This window comes from Aplysia californica, unplaced genomic scaffold (genome assembly GCF_000002075.1).
Source record: "Aplysia californica isolate F4 #8 unplaced genomic scaffold, AplCal3.0 scaffold00019, whole genome shotgun sequence".
Classification (NCBI taxonomy): Eukaryota; Metazoa; Mollusca; class Gastropoda; order Aplysiida; family Aplysiidae; genus Aplysia; species Aplysia californica.
Window position 1 is genome coordinate 39,153 of NW_004797289.1, and position 24,820 is coordinate 63,972.

The 24,820-nt window shown below is 38.6% G+C and overlaps 1 protein-coding gene across 1 annotated transcript in view; it reads left to right on the top strand.

Moving 5' to 3' along the window:
* LOC101853138 (unconventional myosin-VI) overlaps positions 1–20,753 on the top strand; it is a gene marked incomplete at its 5' end in the record, with an annotated part of 37,220 nt that extends 16,467 nt beyond the window's left edge. The window contains 16 exon segments of the mRNA XM_013086545.2: positions 740–835; positions 1,182–1,379; positions 2,252–2,345; positions 2,899–3,029; positions 3,894–4,101; positions 5,099–5,189; positions 5,832–5,982; positions 9,309–9,449; positions 10,784–10,860; positions 11,317–11,395; positions 12,101–12,150; positions 13,369–13,476; positions 14,348–14,451; positions 14,739–14,882; positions 15,387–15,587; positions 16,691–20,753. Of these exon segments, the coding sequence (XP_012941999.2) occupies positions 740–835; positions 1,182–1,379; positions 2,252–2,345; positions 2,899–3,029; positions 3,894–4,101; positions 5,099–5,189; positions 5,832–5,982; positions 9,309–9,449; positions 10,784–10,860; positions 11,317–11,395; positions 12,101–12,150; positions 13,369–13,476; positions 14,348–14,451; positions 14,739–14,882; positions 15,387–15,587; positions 16,691–16,881 (2,064 nt within the window).
* Between the last annotated feature and the right edge of the window lie 4,067 nt (positions 20,754–24,820).

The window sequence follows — 24,820 nt, forward strand, 5'->3', positions numbered from 1 at the left end:
AAGGCCCAGTTAACCTTGTGAAGATTTGATGTGGATTAAAATTCTAGAACCACAAGAAAAGGGTTAACCCTCTAACTCCAGTGTTTTGATGATATCAGTGAGGACATCGTACAGGCTAGGTGTGTAGAATCAGGGTACCCCCCGGGGCGGTGCTACTGACTGAAGTGTCTTAGGCCATTCTCAAAGGGTAGACATTAACCTGCTCTTATGCAAAATAGAATTGTAAATGGGCTGATTCATCTATGTCATGTTCATAACTGTGCCTGAACTGCACATGGAACTGCTGCTTTTTCTTTCCTCATCCTTGCTATCATCATTTTCCTCTACTTCTTTTGTATGTTTGTCACACTTTTATGACCCTCTATTTCCGGGGTGCCTTGATAGTCGAAGCAGACTTTGTGCTGTTGAAGCTAGAGAGGTGACCAGAGTAAGCCTGATTCCCTGTAAAGACTTCTCTGTTGACATCCACCCCTTGGTGCTCATATGATCTTATGCAGTTGCGAGCGCTATAAAAACCCTACTAAAACTAAAACTAAAGAATCAGCGTGTGTTTAATTCCTTGGAGAATTTATTCCCCTTGAATAATTGTTCACTTAAGAGTCACAGAGAATGATGTACAGAAAAGTGGGAAGACATGGAATAATATTAAGAGCCAACCCCAGGATAGAGAAAGTGGAAAGTGTTTGTTTGTTGCCCTTAGCCTATTTACTGACTTGCATATTGTTGTTGGTGTGAATAGGTTCCCCGTAAGTCCAAGCTGAAGAGTCACCGAGATGTGCGAGATACAGAAGGTTTCCTGATCCGTCACTTTGCTGGGGCTGTTTGTTACCATACAGTGAGTTGCTTATGTTTGTTTGTGTCCTTTGTGTTTCCATTTGAAACTTCATGACATATTTGTAAAGTGTGTCTATGTCCTGACATATTTGTGCAGTTTGTCTATGTCCTGACATATTTACATAATGTATCTAGGTCCTGACATATTTATTTAATGTATCTATGTCCTGACATATTTGTATTGTGTGTCTATGTCCTGACATATTTGTGTTATATATTTATATTTTCTGTTTACATGTTTATGTCTTGATATATTTATATTGTATGTCTGTGTCTATGTCTTGATATATATGTATTGTATGTTTACTTTTCTATGTCTTAATATATTTGTATCATGTGCCCACCAGACCCAGTTCATCGAGAAAAACAACGATGCGCTACATGCCTCTCTGGAGTTCCTAATCCAGGACACGAAGAATCCGCTGCTGAAGAAATTGTTTCAGGCCACAGAGGCCGCAGCGACTGCCGGGAAGCTCAACTTCATCAGTGTGGGATCCAAGTTCCGCAAACAGCTGGGAATCCTCATGGACAAACTCAGGTCCACTGTACGTACTCACTTGATTCATGGTTTTTGCTGTAATGTTGTCATTTTCATTTTCCATGTTGGGATTACTTTTGGTGGATGGTGGAGATCACTTCAGTAGTGACTGGTGGGTTTTGTTTTGTTTTTTGTTTTTTTAGAACAGGACGTTGCCATCCAAAAGATATAATCAAGAACGAAGCCTCATCAGCTTCATGTAGCATCTGTCCTGCTTTGAACTCGGCACAAGGCTGAAAAGTCGGAACAGGTGCAACACTTTGATCTTAGCCAAAAGTCTGAGAAGTGTTTAGTGACTGGTGTTATTTAATACCATGTTCGGAAATATGTATAGGTGGGTGGTACGGGAATTTTAACCTCTAAGGTGTGGCAAAAGTTGGTGCTGGCTATAAAACAGGTTGACAAACACTGCTCTAAACATTTTTAAAATGCAAGATACGGTATGTGCTGGTTTTTGTGTGTGACATCAAGATTACAGTAGACTGCTTTCAAGGCATTCAGTGACAGAGGCTGTCTTGCCTGTCATTGAGGAACCAGCCAGTACGCAGAAGTGTGATGTTTGAATTAGGCTAAAACTTTGTCCTTTTATAAATATGTTTCCTCTTTTGGATCCCTTTAAAGTACAAGTTTTTTTGGGGCCACCAAAATGATGTAAATTGTGTCTATTAGGATGATGATATAAATTTTAATGTTCGGTGAAAATTGTTTGCAGAACAGTTGAGTAAGTTTAAGCAATACTGTAATTATCTTGTATACCTTGCATGGAATGCTGGTCAGGAGATGTGACAGCAATATGTTACAGCAATATATGTGATAGAAGTAGCTCTACATGTCCTTCCAAACTCTTACGCAATGCCCTTTCATTCTCCATCTGTTCAGGGAACCAACTTCATCCGTTGCATCAAGCCAAACGCAAAGATGGTGGACCACTTGTTTGAGGGAGCCAACATTCTAAGTCAACTGCAGTGTGCAGGTAATATTTTTTGTTTAAACACAATTTGTCATTGAGTTAGTTTTCACACACAAATGCTGTTATGTGTATATATTTTTAGTTAACTTCTCATTTGTGTTGCTTCATTTATTTTGTTTTTATAAGTTGTAGTCAATATTATCATAAAACACCCGAATTATGCACTCATCAAGTAGCCAAAATTAGGGCATTTGTCAGAATATTATCCTTGAATGTTCACAAACTAGAATTTGGTCTCCTGCTTTTGTGTTAGTGGAGAGAAGGTTGTGTCTTCATCGACTCTGCAATGGAGAAATTTTTGATGAACTAATTGGATTTACTTTGATAAAAACATATTATGTTGATGGGTGGTTGGTGGGTGCTCTGATATGGTTTGCTCACTTGGAACACTTCTAATCTCCGGCACTTATATGATCTAACTGTGTTGCATGTGCCATAAAACGCTTTCTAAAACTACTAAAACATATGCTGTTGAGCCACAAAGCTTGTTTTTTCATGCAGTATTTAGCGTGTCACTCTCATTCAATCCTGCTGTTTTGTTTGTCCATGTATCCAGGCATGGTGTCCGTGCTGGACCTGATGCAGCAGGGCTACCCGTCCCGTACACAGTTCTCCGAGCTCTACAACATGTACAAGAGATATCTGCCACCTGAGTTGTCCCGCCTGGACCCTAGACTCTTCTGCAAAGTGTGTAATCTCTTGGCCTTGTACTTTCTCACATTGGTGGTTGGCCAGTGCTCTGGTGTGGTTTTCTTCTTCTTTCCTGTCATGCCTCTATCATCTTTATCTCTCCTCCTTTTTTAGTGTTTGTTACTCTCCTGTAGCACCTCCAATCTTTGGCTCTTGTATGATGTAATTGTGTTGCAAGTGCTGCAAAACTCTTACTAAGACAACTTTATTACTTCTGTTAGTCAATGCGCATGGATAGCTTTTGTTACACTTTCTCATGGTTATAACTCAATTGCCTGTCTTTTTTGTTTGTTTTGAGAAGTACTTTAAAAGTGCTTTCCTCATTCAACCTCAAGACTTGAGAACGAGTGGAGATGTTTTAATAATTATTTTCTTTTGGTTCATAAAATAAAACCCTGATTACTGAAGATGCAAAATGAGTAACAAGCATTTTTATCATATCAACAATCAGAATGAAAAAAATAAGACAGGCAACCTGAATCCCTGAGCTAATTCAGGCCTGAGTGTTATTTCTGCCAGTACCATTGTAATTTTTACTTGTCTAAAGCTTTGAGTCACAAATAAACTCCCCAGCTAATTCAGTCCTTGGTGTAATTTCTCCCAATCACTGTTCAAAGCCTTGGGTCACAAATAGACTCCGTTAGTGGTTGGCAGGTGCTGTGGTGTGGTTTGCTCCTTCATTCCTATCAAACTTTTAACGTTCTTATCTCTCCTCCTTTTTTGTGTATGTTACTCTCATGTAACACCTATAATCTTTGGCGCTTATATAATCTAATTGTGTTGCAAGTGTCATAAAACTGTAACTAAAAAAGTAAAACAAATAAACTGAGCTAATTCCCTCCTGTGTCTCATTTCTTCCAGTCGCTGTTCAAAGCCTTGGGTTTGGATGACAAGGACTTCAAGTTTGGCCTGACCAAAGTGTTTTTCCGGCCTGGCAAGTTTGCGGAGTTTGACCAGATCATGAAGAGTGACCCGGAGAACTTGGCAGAGTTGGTGAAGAAGGTGAAGAAATGGCTGCTGCAGTCTCGCTGGAAGAAGGCACAGTGGTGCGCTCTGTCTGTCATCAAGTGTGAGTATTTCAACTGTTTCTGCTCACCCAGTGGAACTATCTGTGTGCATCTTGCTTTCTTTTGTTCGTTATAATAAGATGTCTTTAGAAATGTCTCTTAATTGGAAGAAGGCACAGTGGTATGCTGTCTGTCACCAAGTGTGAGTACTGGAACTGTTTGTGCTCTGATTCGTTTCTTTCTTTGTCACTCAAAACAGATTGTATCCACCATCATCACTTTATTGGATTTTGTTTATTCACTCCATAAATGCAGTATTGTGGATGGTTGATGGGTGCTCTGGAGTGGTTTGCCCCTTCTTTCCTATCAAACATCCTTTGTCCTTATCTCTCCTCCTTTTTTATTGTGTTTGTATTTGTAACACTTCTAATCTTAAACTTTTATATGACCTCATTGTCTTACAAGTGCCGTAAAACTTTTGCTGAAATCAAACCAAATGCAGTATTGAAGGTGCAAGTTTTAAGTATCTTACCCTAAGATGATGAGACTTCACTTCCTACATGGGAGAGATGTTTTATTGAGTATCACTATCCTTCTGCTTGGAATTATATTTGGGTATTCTGTAACAAGTCAAACGTCAGACGCACATAATGCAGGGATTATGACTTACTGAAAAATAATTTTAAGCAGTGATAGAGCCATTCTTGGTTTTTTTGGTTTTTTTTTTTTTATAGGCGCATTCTAACCAGTAACTTACTTTGAATTAATCGATAAGCATCCACAGACTCTTTGAGATGCATTCGAAAGTTGTCAATATAATGAAACACATATCATGGAAGAGCTCACTTTGGGAAGCTTTCTTAGTGAGGTAAATTGTATTAATGGGGCCTTTAAAGATTTACATCCTCTTATATTAACAAATAGATTTGTTCATGTGAACAGATAGCAAACACAAGGAGTATTCTCTAAGGCATAAAGAAAGATTGATAGACTGCAGTCTGTCATACAAAACCAGTTTCATTGCCCCTCTAAATTTCCTCTCATTATCTCTACTTTCAGTGAAGAACAAGATTTTGTTCAGAGCCCAGAAGTTTGTGGTTATCCAGGCTCACATCCGCATGTGGCGATGTGCCCGCAAGTTCAAGCCCAAGTAAGAATTTATTTTATTTTTTGTTTCTTGTCCTAAAAAGAATGTCCCAAGTGGGTAGTTGGCAGGTGCTCTGGTGCGGTTTTGCTTCTCCTTTCCTATCAAACATCTATTGTCCTTATCTCTCCTTTTTTATGTTTGTTACTCTCTTGTAACACCTCTAATCTTTTGCACTTATATGACTTAGTTGTGTTGCAAGTGCGGTAAATCCCTTACTAAAGCTAAAAAGAATATCCCAAGTCTGATATAGGTAGTGCTTGTAGAACTGTTTATTGCTCACATGATGTTGTCCGTCTTGATTACATTTTCTATAGGTTTGGGGCAAAGTTGATATAGACTATAGTTTAGTTAACATCAGATACTAGTCTAGTGCTAATTTACAGAAAAGTAGGTAGTTTTGTTCGGAATGAAATTCTTGCTCTTTATTGTCTTTTGTCCACAAACAATGTATTAGTTTATTATTTTAAATTGTTTTTTGTTGGGGTATTTTTAAAATGGGCATTTTACCCTTTTGAAGATTTCGCCTGTTGGAGAAGCTGTTTGAAAAGGGTGAAAAAGACAAATTTCACTGTCTATTGTGTCTCTGTGCTCACACAAACACAAACAAACTGTTTCATGTGTTGATGGACTTGTTTTTGTGTCCAGGTTTGAGGTGATCAAGAAGGTGAAGGCCGTCCAGGCACAGCGCTCTCTGATGGACCAGATTGTCTCACAGCTCAAGAAAGACAAGGACTCAGCCACCAAAGCTGTTAAGGAATTGGAGTCTAGCCAGGAGAACTTCATTAAGAAGATCAGGGTGGGTAGGCTTGGGATGGCTTATGTTTGTGCCTGGGTGGGGAATATGTAAAATCAACTCATTGTTCGGGTAGTTGGAAGGCGTCACTGGTAGGTCCTATATACATATCCTGTCTGTCTATGTTGCCTTTCCCCTGCTCTTAATGACTGTTATCATGTCAATGTGCATGTCTTGACTGCTTCGACAACAGGAAATCCATATTAACCCAATTCTGAGGACCACACTATCTTTACCCTTCTGCCCAAGGAATGCAAGTTTCGCTGAAGGTTTTGGTTTGCTTAGCAGACAAATCACAAGAGATGCTTGGGTCCCTTTGGCTGAGGGGACAAAGGCTCAAAGATTTAATTAAGACTGTGGTTTTGACATGAGTGGTGCTTTCATCTTGAATGTCCCTATAGAAAAAAAAAAAAAATTGAACTTATATTTTTCTTCGACGTTTGTACCAATGCCTGTAGGTGCTAGCTCATGTTTGATATTCTGTCACACAGTACCTTACTTTTTGAAATGATGTATGGCAAAGTCTTACACTAAACAGATGGTATGTATGCATGCCAATGTAAACCACATTTTTTCACACATGTTAATGTGGGTGGTTGGAGGGTGCCACTAGGATGTCCTATTTCTTTTCTTTCCCTCCATTGTTTCTGTCTGCCTGTGTTGCTTTTTGACTGTTTTTGTGTGGATGTGTTTCTCTCCTCCTTTTATCTATATGTTATTATGTAGTAAAACCTCTAATCTTTGGCACTTATGTGACCTAATCATATTGCAAGTAGGCCTGGGCATTATTCGCTTTCCAAAAAACCGAATAACTAGGTACCTGTTTCTATAAAAATCCGAATAACCGAATAAATGAACCGTTTTTCGCGCGGGGGGGGGGGGGTTATTGTTGGATTTCCCCCACGGTTCTTCCACTGCCCTTACTATATTTTCAGGCAATCACTTTAGCAACCTCCCTTTTAAAACAGTTTTTTTCTTTGTTTTGATAATATGCGGTGTCATGTTTCTGCTCCAACCAACTGATAAACTCCTTTCCAACAAAACTAGATCTACTATCAAAGCTATTTAACATAAAATCTGATTGCAGGAAATGGAATCTAGTAGTCATTTTATTTATAGTCTGAAGTGGCAAACGTGATCTATGAAGATGAAGAGGGTGAAAAATCACTTCTGGAAAATATTCTTTTGAACACGAAACTGAATTTGGCACTGCTGTTCGTTGTGCATCGTGTAGTAGCGGACTGTCAAAGGGCAGTCTTGATAGATCATCCCTCTCAGCACTGAGTGAACTAACTCCATTCCAAAACGATTCATTAGCGGACTCGGTTTCAAACCGATTCATTAGCTGACTCGGTTTGAAAACGATTCATTAGCTGACTCGGTTTCAAACCGATTCATTAGCCAACTCGGTTTCAAAACGATTCAATAGCTGACTCGGTTTCAAACCGATTCATTAGCTGACTCGGTTTGAAAACGATTCATTAGCTGACTCGGTTTCAAACCGATTCATCAGCTAACTCGGTTTCAAAACGATTCATTAGCTGACTCGGTTTCAAAACGATTCATTAGCTGACTCGGTTTCAAAACGATTCATTAGCTGACTCGGTTTCAAAACGAATAAAATTGAACTCGCTTTTTATTCGTTTTGACGTCATAACCGTTTTGGTATACTTCTCCTTCTCGCCATAGATAAAACATGTTTCTGACTTACAAAACTGCCTTTCACACATCTATTGGCCAAAGTAGGAATAAGATATATTCATTTGTTGTAGTGATTTTTACCTCCGACTTTATCGGAAACTTTTGTTTGGCATAGATCTACTAAAAATTTGAATGTAAAACATGAAAAGTTTGGGGGCTGTTCTTCTTCCATAGTACATTAATTTCATTTCCAAACACTTAAAACTAATTGACAACGCTAGATTATCTATTTTAATTGAAAAAAGGGAGGGGGAGAGAAAGAGAGGGGGGGGCACGGAGAAAGAAAGAGAGAAAGACAGAGAGGGAGAGAGAGAGGGGAGAAAGAGGACAAGCGAGCGAGAAAGAGAGCGAGCGCGGGCGCCCCAAGAGAGAGAGAGAGAGAGAGAGAGAGAGAGACAGAGACAGAGAGAGACAGAGAGAGAGAGAGAGAGAGACAGAGAGAGAGGGGGGGGCGGGCTTTGGTGACGTAAATCTGTAGGCTGACTTTACTAGGCAAAGGTCGACGACCGATGCGAGCGGATGGGACGTTAGCCTACGTCATCGTACTCCCTTCCCTCCCCCTCCCTGTTCTGCGTCATCGTACTCCCTTCCCTCCCCCTCCCTGTTCTGTTGGGTTGTTTTTTAAAATTTTAAATCTAAGTCTTCATAACACCGAAGAGATTCAGTTTTAACTCTTTTGATGAGAAAAATTGAGAGGGAGTTTGGTATAGTAAAAAATCATATCACTGAGATAATAGGTCTATTGTTCATTACGTTATTAAAGACCTTAGGGAGGAAAGCAAGCTTATAGACGAACGCGGCTCTCTTAGGTCAACAATAACATTGAACAATGATAGAAAAACAACAACAATGGAAAGTTAAATTGGCTTTGATGGAGTGTTTTAGGGGTGGAAAAGGTGTGTGTGTGTGTGTGTGTGTGTGTGTGTGTGTGTGTGTGTGTGCATTTGTGTGTGTGTGTGTGTGTGCATTTGTGTGTGTGTATTTGTGTGTGTGAGTGTGTGTATGTGTATGTGTGTGTGCATTTGTGTGTGTGTGTGTGTGTGTGTGTGTGTGTGTGTGTGTGTGCGCGCGCGTGCGTGTGTGTGTTTGGAAGGGGGGGGGGCTTAATGTTTGTTATAAAGAACCCTTTTTTAGACAAGAAAAATTGAAGTCATTGCACTGAGTTACAGGGGTTAATATCAATTACAATAGTCACCCCGCAACTTTGCTGCGTGTAGTGTGACGTAGTCAGAGATCGCGGCTCAAAACAACAAGTCTTTCGGTCCTTTGAACTCTCGCTGTCACGGAAGTCTCTCCCCCCCCCCCCAAACCAGCTCCCCGCCCACCCCCTCCTTTTTCCTCCGTCCCACACCCTCTGTGCAACGCCAAGGGCACGTCACTCTTCCGCTTCTCAAAGCGAATCAATAGCAAAAAAAAAAAAAACGAATCAGAAACTAGGTACCTAGTTTTTGGAAAAATTAACCGGAGACCTAGTTTTGGGCTCGTATTCGGTTATTTGAATAATTTATTAGGTTTCTGCCCAGGCCTAATTGCAAGTACCTTAATACCCTTACTAAACTTACTTCACTCAACTCAGTGGGGATCAGTACAGGTGAAATGTTATTTTAGTTTCCTCTTCATTTGATCAGACAACGGACATGACACGAGAGGAGATGAGCAAGATAACCAACACTCTGATGACAAACATGGACGTCCTGCTCAAAGACTTCAACAAGAAACTGCTGGCTCAGAAGAACGCTGAGGAGCAGGAGAGGCTAAAGAAAATTCAGGTACACTAGATAGACATGGGCCAAATTTGGGTTTATTTTAGATGCAGAATTTCTGGTACTGTGTGCATGCAGATAATTCAGGAATGGAACACGTTATGTGAAAAATTCAGGTACAGTTCATATTTTGGGAAACATTTGGAAAATTCAGGTATGTTATACAATGGAAAACAATGGGAAAATTCAGTTACACTGCAAATTCAGACAACTCGGGTTCTGCACATGCATGGATAGTGCAAGTACTGCGCACAGAGGAAGTTATTCGTACACGGAGGGAAAAAAATTAATTTGATTTTTTAAAAAGAATATTTTTCCTTTCTTCAATGGGAGAAGTCTGAGGAAAATTCAGGGACTGTAGGCATGGGATATTTTTTCTGTCGAGAAAGGGAGATTGAATTTATTTGGTTATTTTTTTTGAAAGATTTTTTTCTTTTTTTTTATTGAAAGGAGTGTGTGTATAATGTAAAGATTTTTTTCTTTTTTTTTTATTGAAAGGAATGTGTGTATAATGTAAAGATTTTTTTCTTTTTTTTATTGAAAGGAGTGTGTGTATAATGTAAAGATTTTTTTCTTTTTTTTTAATTGAAAGGAGTGTGTGTATAATGTAAAGATTTTTTTCTTTTTTTTATTGAAAGGAGTGTGTGTATAATGTAAAGATTTAAAAAAAATTTTTTATTGAAAGGAGTGTGTGTATAATGTGAAAGATGACACACAAACTACGTCACTCATCTTTCTAGTGCCTTCATCTCTCATTTTAAAGATATCGCCACAGATGCTCATAGAAATATTTTTTTTACTTCCTCAATTGAGATTCTTGAACACAATTTATACAAGTTACATCACACCCTAAGAATAATATTGTCATGGGTGGTTGGTGGGTGCTCTGGTGTGGTTTCTTCCTTCCTTCCTTCCTATCAAATATCTATCATCCTTATCGCTCCTTCTTTTTAGTGTTTGTCACTCTCTTGTAATACCTCTAATCTTTGGCACATATATGACCTTATTGTGTTACAAGTTAATAAAACTCTTACTAAAACTCGAAAATAAAAAGAATAACATGCTACACTCTTTTAAAATGAATGTTGCTGTGTACACTGTTCTGAACCTTTTGCTTTGTGGCTCAAGTAGAGGAGTCACCAATCTTATAGAACCGTCTGTGGTATTCTCTATCTTTTTAAAACTTGCAAATAACACAAAATGTTTATCTTTGGGCGCATCAAGATTTCTTGGTGTTTTGTATTTGAGTTTCTTTGACCATATGGAATGCATTTAGAGAAAGTCCTTTTGAAAGTCATTAAATAGGCAAACATTTTTTTATTCACTGAAATTCATTTCAGGAACAAATGGAGAGAGAAAGAAAGCAAAAAGAAGAAGAAGAAAGACAAAGAAAGGAGGAAGAAGAACAGAGAAAGAAGTAAGTATTTTTATATGAGCCCTGGATAGGTCTTGATACACTGACCATATAAGGTACCCAGAAATATGCTCTGGGATGGTTAACCAGCTTGGAGTTCAAAAGGTTAAATGTGTGTGTATTATTAGTATTATAGCAAATTATATTGGGAGTATGAGGGTGGAACAGTGCCTGAAATGCCACATAGTAAAGTTAAGACTACAGAAGTCATGCTAATCAGATCGTCTTCTTACAATTTCTCAAGGCTTGTTAGGTCATGTATTTGAGTATCAAGATTAAGGTTGACTATAATTCTTCCCACTTGCTCTCTATTAAGCTGAACCTGAAATGTCCTGTATGTGATGTTTTAACAGTAATTTTCTCCTAAGTATCAGCCAGCCTGAAATACAATCTTTTTTTTTTTTCACCATGAAGCAATACATGGCTGAGTTTGTTTTGTTCTCACTTTGTTTTCTCCAGGAAAGCTGAGTTGGAAAGGAAAAGACAGAAGGAGGAGGAAGAGAGAAAGAAGCAGGAGGCTGAAGATAGAAAGGCTGCTGTAAGTTTTCTCCTCCTTTCTTTCTGTTGGCTGATGTATACCATTTGTTGGACTGGCACCTCTCTGTTTGTATCATCAGTGCCTTTCACCCCTGGCAGGGTATAGGCCACATACAAGCTCCTTTCATTTATCTCTGTCCTGGGCCATCCTTCCTAGCTCGTTCCAAGTGAGCTTCATCTCTCTCATGTCCCTTGCCTGACATCTTTTCCATGTTTCTCATCTGTTTGTATACTCTTGTCTTATTTAATGTTGGTGGAAGAAGCTAGGTTTTGCCAAAAATTTTATTTCCGTATTGTTAATTAGGATGGGTTTTTAAAATGTTTGTTTCATCGCTATTTTCTAATTATTTGTTTATTACATTGTTTATTTAAGATGTTTTTTTCTTTTGGTTCATTGCTATTTTTTATTTATTTGTTTATTACATTGTTTATTAGGATCTTTTTTTCTTTTGTTGCTATTTTCAAACTTTTTAATGACCAGTCATAGATAACATAGATGGATGGGGTTTGGTTGATTTGTTTCATGCCTTTAAACAATCGAGTAATATATCAACTGGCATGCCACACAAATGGCGCTGACAGCATGTCTGCTGTACTGGCACGCCAGGTTCAGAAGTGAATCCTGACTTTTTTCCTGTCGTTGTTGGGTGTTCTATCAAATGTCTGACCATGTTGACCACTGACTGGACCTGTTTGTCTATTTCAGGAGAATCTGCAGAAACAGCTTGATGAAGAGACCAAGCAGAATGCCCAAAGGTGTGCTTTCATTCTCTTAACTTAACTGTGGGGTTTTAATGATTTTTTTTTGTCACAAGATTGCCCATAATGGAAGAAGAAATTCAAGTCGAAATTGTCCAAGACAACCACCCGCTGTTAAGGAGAAAAGTGGTTGCCTTACACAGGTGGATGTCTTGGACAGTAGTGTCATTATAATATAAAAGGAATGCAAAGGGATGGAGGGAGGAATGTGGTGGTAGAGTGGAAAATTATAAATTTTGTCAAGGTGAATGTCTTGATAGGTGGCAATTCGACTAAGCTGGACTGTAGTTTCTCTGCAGAAATGCTCATAAATAAAAAGCTGAAGTCCTATTGTTGTAATTCAGTGTAGGTAATTAGTGGGGACAGTGGTGTGGTCTTGTTCTGTTTTTCATTTCTGTTCGTATTGTCCTTATCTGTTCTTGTGGAAATGTGTATTTTTTTAATGTTAAAAAAAAAATTCTTTTTGCACAAACTTTGTATAAGCTATGAGCCGACATCACATTATTGAGAGTGCAAAATATATTGTACTGTATCATCTGGCACCGTACACTGCCCAGGATGTTTGAATGAATTTCTCAACTCAATCTGGATGCCTTCAGGGTTATCTTTACTTTGTTGAGAAAAAAAACACACTACTCCGAATTTTCTGTAGCCGAAAGGAAATTTAAATCAGTGATCATACATTGCACTCTAGCCATGAAACTGTCTCTAATACTAAACCGGTTTCCCAACATATGACTACCTCAGAATTACAAAGTTTTATCTAATGTTTTCGGCTGTTTTGAGTTACGAAGACTATGAGATCAGAGAGCAAATATTCTATTTGCTCTATCAAAATTGTAAGATAACTCTGAGTCATTATGAAAATATTCAAAGAATAGCTTTTAAAAGAGCTTGGCATGTTGCGAAACAAAGCAATTTTTTTGGTGTTAAATTTCTCAAAACTAGGTAGTGAGCAGATAGAACATTGTAATTCTGGGCTAGCGATAAGTCAGACCGTGCTCTGGTGTGGTTTGCTTCTTCTTTCCTATCAAACATCTATCGTCCTTATCTCCCCTTCTTCTTTTTTATGTTTGTTACTCTCTTGTAACACCTCTAATCTTCTGGTGCTCATATGACCTTATGCAGTTGCAAGCGCTGCAAAAACCTCTACTAAAACTAACTATGTCAGACCGTGGTATATTGTGATGAAACCTGTTGTTCTGTGTTCCCCAGACAAGCGGCATTGGACCAGGAACATCGTGACCGTGAGCTGGCTCTACGTCTGGCCATGGAGGACCAGAACCAGGTGGAGGACATCCAACTGCCGCCTCCGTTGCCCAGGTAACCTGCTCACTTGTGTGGTTTAGCTTATTGCTGAGGTAACCAGAGCAGAAAAGGGGACAGGGCTAATTCCTTTATAAAAAATATTTTCTTAGTATTTTGATAAAGGTTGCGAGTGTTGTAAAACTCTTACTGAATTAAACTAAAGCTTAGTTTTGACAGATTGAGAATGTTCTTTCTACCTTGATTGAAGCAGTAGCTGAGAGAAAGTATCTTTTATTCTCAGCAATATTAGTAATTGTAATAACAGATGTGGGTTTTTTTTCTTCTATATTTTTACATATATCACATATCCTTGTTTCATTCCAAGGTCTTTTGTAGAATATGAAAAATGTAATACCTCAACAGAAATTAATGACAAATTTAAACCTTGAATTCATATTTCCTAATTCCTCCGTTACCCTTAACTTGAGTTGTTCTTCTGAATGTTCCTTTATTGAGCTCATTATTTAGAATTGTACACATGCTGCAGTCGTAGATAAATCTATCTTTGCAATGAATAGTTCCAAAGATGCGGGAGTCTTCTCAATGTGAGCACAAATACATCTTTTGAACCCTCTAAGAAAAAACTAAGAGGCCTATGTTGCTAAAAAAAATGGGAAGATTTTGTCTGTCCTCTTGTATACCAGCATCTGTGATGGAATGGTAGGCTCTGTTCCGATGCACTCAAAAGGCAAGAGAACAATTCCAGAGCGCGGATGATTGTCATGGCATATCTCTGTCTGTCTGCTGGGATTTTGTATCCTGTTCTAATATGGTGGGCCCTGACAGGCATTGTTGAGGCAGCCCACTTGCTAAATGATCTTAATTGTGTGGATGGGGGTGTAAAACACATTCTTACAATACTAATTTTTACATTTTACTCCTGCAGGTCGGCTGCCATGGTTGCCCTTCGTACGGCTGCAGCCCAGAAGAAGTTTGACCTGACCAAGTGGAAGTATGCAGAGCTGAGAGATGCTATCAACACTTCTTGTGGTAAGATTTGATTCTTAACATGTTCTCATTTGTGAACACTTTATGTCAACTTTATTGTTAGTTTGTCCTCATCTGGAAACATGTTATGTTAGTTTGATTCTTAGCTCATGTGTGGGTGGTTGGGGGGGGGGGAAGCTCAGGTATGATTTGCTCCGTCTTTCCTGTCATTGATAGTATCAAGTTAATGAACCCCTTGCAAGTGAGAGTAAATTGTAATGGGAAATCTTGCAGTTCTATGACACAGGCAGGCCCGGGAACTGAATGTTTTTCTCTTCATCTTCCCCCAGATCTGGAGATGCTGGACGCCTGCAGAGAGGAGTTCCACCGTCGTCTCAAGGTCTACCACGCCTGGAAGACAAAGAACAAGAAGAGGGGAGAGAAAGGTGCCACCGAGGCTGATCAGAGGGCACCCCACTCTGTCGAGGCCAACGGTAACTTTTTTGTCATATACTTGTCTGTCAGCCTCTCTCTGTTTGTCTCCCTCTTCCTCTGTTGTGTCTGTCTTACCTTTTCCCTGTACTATATGACAGTTTATGTGTCGATGTGCTTCTTTTAACTCAAAGTAAACCACAAATGTCTCATGGTTTCCCCACAGCCCAATGCCTCCTAGTCCAACCCCCCCCCCCCCAAACTTTAGGCCTACTCGCCCCCCCCCCCCACCCCTCGCTGTACACAAATGTCCTCCATCTGGCCACTTATGTGGGCAGTTGGCGGGTGATCTGGTGTGGTTTGCTCCTGCTTGATTTTTTCTTAACAAATAGCTAGTGTCCTTATCTCCCCTCTTTCTTTTTTGTGTTCATTACTCCCTTGTAACACATCTAATCTTTGGCTTTTATATGACTTTATTGTGTTGCAAGTGCCGTAAAACTCTTACTAAAACTTTAAAAAACAACTAAAAAGACCACTTATTTCTCCCCTCTTCCTGGTTTCTCCAGCCCAAGGCCCCCCTGTACCTCCACGGGGAGGCAACGAGGATAAGACCACTCAGCGTTACTTCCGTATCCCGTTTGCACGGCCGGCTGACGAGTACCGTGAGGAGACCAAACATGGCATGTGGTACGCCCACTTTGACGGTCAGTGGATCGCCCGCCAGATGGAGATCTACCCGGACAAGTCACCCATTCTGATGGTGGCAGGTGAGGCTCCTTGTCTTCTTATTCTTGATACTACTATCTACATCAGTGCTTGCCAACCTGAATGATATCTCTCACCAGTGGGCGATTTGGTAATTTCAGTGGGCAGTCTGGATCACCTCGGTAGTGACAGGTGTTACTTGACCCTACCCGTATGCCTGGGGCCATTTTGTACCCCAGGGGTTGTATTCTTCACATTTTAGAATACTTTTAGTGTGAAGAATTCTTTGAAACATTCTGTATTTCTCAAAAAGTCATTTTGACAGACTGGTATGCAAAGCGTACAGATCAGATTAACGAGTAAATTTCCTCTTTGGAAAGTGATACACTGATTTCCCCACGTTGTATAGATACGATAGTAAAACACGACGTACGGATAGGGTTAATGTCCTGGTATACATGAAGGGGGGAGGTACGGAAATTTTAACCTCTTAATCCTTTGAGCCCTCACCTCCTGAGGCTACTGTGCCCCTTTGCCTGAGCTCCTGAGTGATATACAGTATAACATGGATAGGTCGAACACAAAAGACTGGAAATCATGCATCCGTCGAACTGTGCCTGCAGTCCCATTTTTTTTCTTCTTTGTCTTTGTAAGATATCACTCGAACTACGGACCCCTCGAACCTCGAACTACTGAGGCCGGGACGAATTTGAGCTATCCGTGTCATACTGTATTACTAACATTCATATGCGAACATTTTGAATTTGTGATTTGAGTCGTCTTGTGTCCTGATGTGTTTATGTGTGCCCCTGTAGTCTTACAGGCGAACCTGAAATAGCTGAAAAACATGTTATGTATTAATAATTATTAATTACCTTTTTTATGATGAAACTGAAGTTAATGGTTTGTGTTTTCCTGGGACATTGAATTAACATACTGTAAACGATTCTTTCTCCACTTTTTATAATGTGCCCAAACACACTTGATACCACTGTCTGACCCAATTATAACCCATCCCTGATTTGTAAGCCTTTGATCTTCCTTGACAATTACTTATAGATGATGTGAAACTAGATAACAATAATGTGTGAAGACATTATAGATTACTTGTCGATAGTACGAAACAAGAACTGACCCCTCTGTGTGTGGCTGTGTCCCCCACCAGGTGTGGATGACATGCAGATGTGCGAGCTGTCACTGGAGGAGACTGGGCTGACCAAGAAGAAAGGTGCTGAGATCTTGGAGAATGAGTTTGAGGAAGAGTGGAACAAGTCTAACGGAATGGCTGTCCTCAAGAAACACGCCCAGAAAATTTCCTCCAAGTTCCTGCAGCAGAAACTTGGTATATCCAAGTGAGGGTGGTAGAAGACACTTACACTGAGAGCTTTGTGTTTTAGTTTGTATTTGTTTGTTGTGTCTGTGTATTTTGTTTTTCAGTTTTTGGGGCTCCTCTTGGCCTGTGTGTGAATGAGAGCTTTCGCTTTTATTTTGTATGGGGCCTGGTGTATGTCAAAGGAGCGTTTGCATTTTGCTGTTGTTTTATGCTGCTCGATGTGAAGTGCTTATATTTGAAGTAGCCATGTCGGGAAGGAACTTGAAATGTCTCTGAGATGGTTGTAAGCTTGGTCTTATTTGACATGAAGAGCAGTCCATGTAAGCATTCTCTTTGAGAGGAATTGTCTCAGTTCCACCAAGTTTTTTACATTGGTATTTGGAGATGTGAAGCTTGGAACTGGCAAGGTATGCTGAAATAAATCAGTCTGAATTGAATTACGTTCTAAATGAGAAAATGACAAATAGAAAGAGATATTGAGATAAGAAAATAAGCTTTGTATAAACCAATGTATCAATGTGAATTTTTTTTTCTGTAGCCTGCAGGTTTATTATTATTATTATGGTATATTACTGTATTGTTGATCATATTTTTTCCTTTGTTGTCAAACTTTTGTTGTTAAACTTTGTGGTAGGCTACTTTACTGGCTCTGTGAACATTGTGTGTGTGTTCATTCATAGACGCATTTTGGCTGTGTGTAAGTGTGTTCTTGTGTCAGCTACATTTCTACTGTGTGGTGACACTGTAGTGTGTTCATGTGTTGTAGATGCATTTCTTCTCTTCGTAACTATGTGCTTGTGTGCGGCTCTGTGTAACCATGTGTTCATCCAGAAGTCAGTAGAGCTGTCGGGTCACTTTACAGTCTGTTCTCATGTCGTCTTATGGCCAGCTCTGGCTGCTTCTCTTGTCTTTATTTTCTTTATATATATATATATATGTATGTCTGGCATTATTGTCATTATTATTGTGTAAAAGATTTTCCTCTCGATGCTGCAGTGGTAAAGACTGAAACCACAAAACGTTTGGCCGACCTTGGGCTGTTTTCCTTTTTTGTTAAGTCTTTATTTACACGTGCATATAGTTGGTATGTATTTATGTATTAGATTTGTTTTTTAGTTTGCTCTATTTGGGTCACACAATACCTGGTTACAAGTAATGAAGGCTAGATTGTCTCAACAATGGTGTATGGTTTTCTCAGTAAACTTATTTTCCTCTTTTACTTTTATTGCCTTTGTATTTGTGCCTTTTGACATAGATTCTATCCCACTCCCACTCTCAACTACGTTCTGTGAGGGATGACCAGGTTTATGCATATTTTTGAAAGGACTTATATTTTTATTGAAAGTAAAAAATTATTTTGTTTTTTATGTAAATGAATGGCAAACTCCAGTGCTCTTTCTATGTATTGAGATAAAAGTTGGCTGTTGATTCAAACATTTTCCTGTATTTAGAGACCACCATACTTTTTTTAATATTTAGATATTTTGATCAGCAAGATCTATTGCTGAGAATGTTCACTATCTCACCTGCAAGATATGATGTTATTTATTGTCATTTGTCTTTCTATACCAATGTTGTGTTTTTATCTATAGCAAACGGTTGATGGTGGCTTTCCTGTCTCTTCTTTCCTGTACCCTGACTGATAAGAACTGCCTCCTTTTGACAAAATTTCTATCAAGGCAGAAGAGAGATTCCAGCAGAGTTTGTTTTATATCTAATAATAATACGAATCTGAACCCTTATATTAAAAGGCCTTTTGATTGCTACGTTTTCTCTCCCATTTTGGAGACTTTTTACGAGCGCCGTAAAATCCCATACTAAAAAGAAAAGGAGACTTTAAATTGTGTACTTGGTAGTGTAAAGCAGCCTGAAGATCATCATGTCACTTTCAAAGCGTCAGGCATGTTTTTTTTAGAAACTAAAAAAAGAAAAACCCCATGGAATGTTTTATAATTTGGCTGTACATCAGAAGCCCTGTGGTTCTTCAAAATGTCAAGTGTCTCAAGTGTTTCTTATCTCACAAAAAATTGTCCTTGGTTGCAAGAGGCAAAAGTCAGGGTACAGCATTCCTCTTTCTCTTGTTGTTCCCTCCTGTGACTGACATTGATGTGATGGGGTTGGGGGGGGGGGGGGGGGGATGGATCGTCTCTTGAAAAAAATCCCTATATGTGATACAGTGTGTGAGATTAACGACGTCTGTTGAGACTGTTTTTCTCCTCACTGAAGAGACTTTCGATGAGCCCAATTCACTTTACTGTTGTAAGTTGTACATGACTGGTACAGATTCCTCCTTGTGAAGTGGATAAAGTTTGTCCTTGTCAACTTTTGGGAACAAGTTTCGTTGAACTTGTATCTTGTGGGACAGGGAAGGGGGAACACGTGTTACATTCCTAGTACCCACCCAAACATAGTTACTTACAGTTTTTTGAAGAACGTTTTTCCATACATGATGCATTATGACAACAAAACCTAATTGAGATTTGTAACTTTTGTACTTTTTTTTATAGAATTTATCATATAACAAATATTCTGTGAAAAGAGAGCAGTTGTTGCTTTGAACAATCTTGATTGTGAGAGTGGTCTGATTGTCGTGCTACCTTGGGTTAAATAGAAATATTGTTGTGTGTAACAACAGGGACATAGTCACAAGTGCACATCATTTTCCCACCATGCACACAATTGATGGCACAAGACGACCATGACACTCGATGAAGTTCTGCCAGTTTTATCAAGGATTCATCAAATGTCAGGTTGCATGGAAGGAACTTGTCTGTTGGAGACACAGGACATCTCTGTGTATAGAGAATTTCTGTTAGAAATAGTGTAGACTATCCTATTTCGTGATGTTTTGGGTAGGCTTTGACTTCCCAAGAAGGAGATTGACCTTTGTGTACAAACTGATGGCCTGACAAGCGTGTACAATTCAAGGATACGCTTCATAGTTTCAAGTGGCGAAGATCAAAGCTGATGGCAGATTGCAGTAGACAATATTGTCGCTTTGTATAGTTCACTTTATAGTGCAAATAAAAAAGCTGTAGAAGAAATATGAATGTAAGAAGTGATGCTTGAAGAATCCGATAAGGATACTAAATATAATAAAGGTTGTTGTGATAACTTACAGAAAGTGTTAAGCCCCACAGTGTGAAATGATGATCTCACTAACTCGTTTTTGCCTTTAGTAGAATTCATGACAGTCTTCACACAGGTTTCATTTTGATCTTTATATCTCTTCATATAGATGCCTGTAGTCTTACATCCAGAATTAAAATGTTGTATCCCTTTCACACCACTCTTCATGACCCTACACACTGCTGGGCAGAGAGGTAGATCATTTTGCTCTCACAACTATTATGTTCTGCCCTTTGTTATGTGTAATAAACAAGAAAAGGCTGTGTGAATTTGGATAAATTAAATAATGAGGGCAGGCACACTATAATGTCTTGAGTGTATTAAGATTTTGCTAGTCTTCTATTCGAAGATTTGAGCATATTTTTTAAAAAGCATTTCTTAGACAAGGCACAGAGATGTGAATAAGGCAGGGAGTCATGTTTATGAGTGCACACTCTGATGACTGCCCGCTGTAAAAATGTTAGTATTGTTAGAGAGAGACTTCACGTGATAACTCTATTGACTGTCATTATGTGCACAAATTTTTTTTCTCAGATTTCACCAATCTATTGTCTATTTCAAATTGATGCCATAAAAAGTTGGAAGCTTTGAATTAAGTGAACTTCACCTTCATTTTTGTGTCTGCTGGAAACGACACCCAGAAACATGGTCACCAAAACAGAAAATTCCTTACAATGTGCTATCAAACACTGTTGTTTACTGCATATTGTACTCTGTACCTTGTTCTCACATTCCAAGTTGTGCTAATAAAATGTCAGTTGTTTTATCACCAGTCTTATTTACTTGTGTGCTAAGGGATGTACAAGGTTGGTTGAAACTCACAAAGTCTGAAAAATGGAATTTTATTTTAATAGAAGCATAGGTAAAACTGATCAAATTTCATTCTGGACACAAAAATGTACAAGTGACAGGAACACTTGAGGTGGAAAATTCTTCAAGAACAACTGGACCTCTCACTATAACTCAATTCTTTGGGGGGGGGGGGGGGGGGGAAGTAAACGAAAAGGCAATAAAAATATGTAGATTTTGACTTTTTTAAAGATTTCCAGACAGACATGTCCAACATCTATGAAAGAGAGTAATTGGACACTTGACAAATAAAACAATGTAAATTTAGACATAAGTTATGTGATACATTCAAACACCCGGTTGTCTCTAACATATACCCCAAGAAAAAAAAGCCTCCTATGCTGAAGGGAGGTTGACATAAATTGTGACATATACCTCAGACACCTGCTAAAACAAATCAGACTGAGCCAAGCCAAGAGCATAGACCAAGGAAGCCGATAAAACTCGACAAATAGAATCTCTCAAAAAAGAATGCGTAAACCAAAAAAACATAAGGGGCAAAAATATTGTAAAGGTACCCAATATTCAGCAGGACCAGAGCTTATTACAAAAAATAGAAAAAGACGTTTCTCATTGTCTCTGATTAGTGACCAGTACCATTGAGAGAGGAGGCTAGCACTACAGAACTCCACCTTGGTATCATATGAGCGCATCAAAAGTGAAAATGGACTAGCGGGAATCACCCGTTGTAAAAAAAATACAATTGGAGTATAACAAATATCTGGACAAACTATAAAGAATGGAGACCAATAGGTTGAAGTTAGTTTAACGTCCCTATCAACACTATTACGTAAATTAAGAGGCGGGACCTCTGAGTTTTTTGTCCATATCTGCGAAAGGACAGAGCCAAATCGGAAATTCCTGTAAAGTGTCTTTCCCAAGGACACATTGTTGGACCGAGCTAAGGCTTGAACGAACCCAGAACCCATAATCTCATGGTAACAAGTCTAGTAGCCTAACCACTAGGCTACTGATGCCACTACTAACAATATCATATTCTCATCTGATGCAATGCAGAAATTAACATGGAGATCTATGTCAGAACAGCTCGTTTTAACACCAAAATTTGGTGATATTGCAAAACCAATTTAGTCCATCATTTTGGCCCCAGACTGAAACAGCTCCAAACCAAAGTGTAACTGGTGAGGTGAGATTTTCCCAATTTACCAACACCACATACACTTACACAACAAAAAGCACATAACTGATTTATGTGAAGAAATACCTCTGGATTGCACAAAAGGAATATAACAGAAAAATTACACATCTAGGAAAATTATTGAGTTTGCTACTAATCAGTGGAACCATACTGTATCTGGGTACACTCCAACTAAAACACGCTGTAGCAGCAAAGTAAACACCAAAACAGAACATATAAAAGATGAGCATCTCCACCACCCAACTGACAAAAAAATCAGAAATACACTCTTGGCTGTGTAATGGAATTTTCAACAAATGTGCAATTTTTCTATGTCTTAAGAGGCCCGTCCTCAGCGGAGTGCTGATTTCTTTACTGAAGCACCAATGACACACAGCCCCTGAACAAACACACTGATGGCCTCACCAACTAAATACTTTTTATACGAGGAAAGAAATCTGGTTTTCTCAAAACTGGTGGCAAGAAATAGATCCTTTGATCACAAGACTGCTTACCACATATTTGAATTGGTTTGATCTGGTGTAAAATGGGATGTCCTCGCTTTGTATTTAAATGATAAAGACATCCTAAAAAAAAGGGAAAAAAAGAGGGAAAATTTCACAGACTCTGCAACGGCCAATACAACAAAAAATCATCAGAGAAAAGTTCCTACCATTCTCTAGTAGCATGCAAGGCATTGTTTGGTTGCATAACAATCCTCCCAAAAAAGAAAATCAAAATCATTCATGACAAAAAAAGGAGGTTACTTTTGTTTTATCGCAAAACTGTCAGTTTGACTCATAAACAAATGATGTGCAAAACAATATAAATGCACAGGACAAAAAAAACCAACAACATTGTTTCATCACATGAGTACAGTAAAAGTTATAAAAATTGACATATATCTATTTTTGGAGAAGAACAATAATAACTGAACCCACTGAAGGAGAACAAGAGATAGAGAACTTTCCTCTCCATAATATTCTCTCTCATAAAAACATGTCTACTGAACAATCAGATTCTATTTTAAGACTGTTGAGCAGAAAGGCAATCAGTGATTCCCTCCACAAAAGACTTTTCTTATTTATGAACAGAGCAAGAAAAGTGCATCAAGTAGAGTATGTTCTAAAAACAAACAAAAAATACTTATTATTTTCAGAAATGTAGTACCATAACACAAAAATGATAACAAATAGAACTGGCAGAACAACAAAAACATCTACAAACTGAAATTTAAAAAAAAAAGTATACCAAGGCCACATTGCAATAGATTTGAGTCATTCATTCTATTTCATTCTTCATTCATCACATGAAAACAACAGCCATGCAATAACAAAAAAACTGGCACCTCATGTAATAAATAGCCATAGAACTCCCAGCGGACCAACTACGAAAAAAAATATTTTTAATTGAAAGGGCGCCTCCCTAACCAATTTAACAGCATTACACTTGAAATGTTTTATGGCAACAAAGAAATATAAGAGTATCTGTCAAACCATTATAACACATGTAGGACAAGTCACAAACAAGTCTATAACAAAGATAGTACATAACAAGATGGGCCACTCAGCCAAAAAAGTGTCCGCCAGAAGTCCGCTCTTTGCTTCAGAGTTTTAGTTTTTTTTTATTTTAATGACCTCTCGCCTTTCATTCTAAAGTCAAATTAAACGAAGAAAACCTCCGGAAGAGGTTTTTTGTCAGCGTAATCATTTTAAAAAAGCGTTCTTCCGAAATTTATCCAAAAACTTGCTAGTTTCACTTTGATTTTTTAAACTCAAGTAGGGTAACTCTGTTCGCAAAGGGTGCACATTTGCGGAGAGGGCGCCACCGAATTTTGAGGACACTTTTTTAATTGGTTCAAAGAGAGGAGTGGCCCCTCTTGTTATGTAGACTCTTTGTCTATAAATAAGGAAAGGTGTTGCTCAAACCACAGAATTCCCACAAGACAGTTGTGAAAAGTCAGTGCCTAATTCGTCCCCTCTCTCACGGGACAACACTATCCACAAGTCCACAAGTTTACAGAACAGTTGAAAGGGCATTTGTCAAAAGAAAAATACTGAGAAGTATGAACAGTCACGTGTATAAAAGATCCATTCCCAGTCATATCATTTTGTAAACTCTTTAGTAAATTAATAGATGGCAAAAAAAAATCAAGGACAAAAGATCTTGTTTGTTAGTAAAAGTCTTTAGAAATCCAGCTTTAAAAAGCAGACAAAAACCAAAAGCACTGGGTCCAGCAACGATCTTAGTAGCGCAAAAAAATGGCCAATGTTTGGTTGGTAAAATGCCGCTCAAAGAATCCAGTGACCATAGTTCCTCATAGAATATTCTGCAACACTTTCATCTGGCCAAAAGTCAAGTGAGGAATAGAATGAATCAGCAGCAAATAAACCATGGCATTCAATGGTGTCAGGCACAGATGGGCCATCTCACACGAGGTTTGTTTCACAGGAACGATTCAAAATGGTTTATTTCAATAAATAAAGACCGATTCAACTGAAAATTGGCACACATTAAAAAAAAATAATTAAAAAACCTCCATGTGTAACTTCATATAGATGGTGTATCTGACCCTGCTTAACCCTTAAAGCCCTGAATTCTTTTTTTTCCTACCTCCCTAGAATCCTGAATTAAACTGGAGATACTAGAAAAAATTAGGTTGGTTCATTGTTTTATTTACTGTGTCTTTAATTGTTGTTAGATTTTACTGAAGTTTGAAAATGTTATTTAAATATGAATGCTCAGTCTGAACAAAAGGGGAAAAGGTTAAAACAATGGTTTTTAGGACCAACTCTATGAGTTAAGTCTTGTGTGTGATCTCTGACTCCACTTCAGTCAAAGTATCA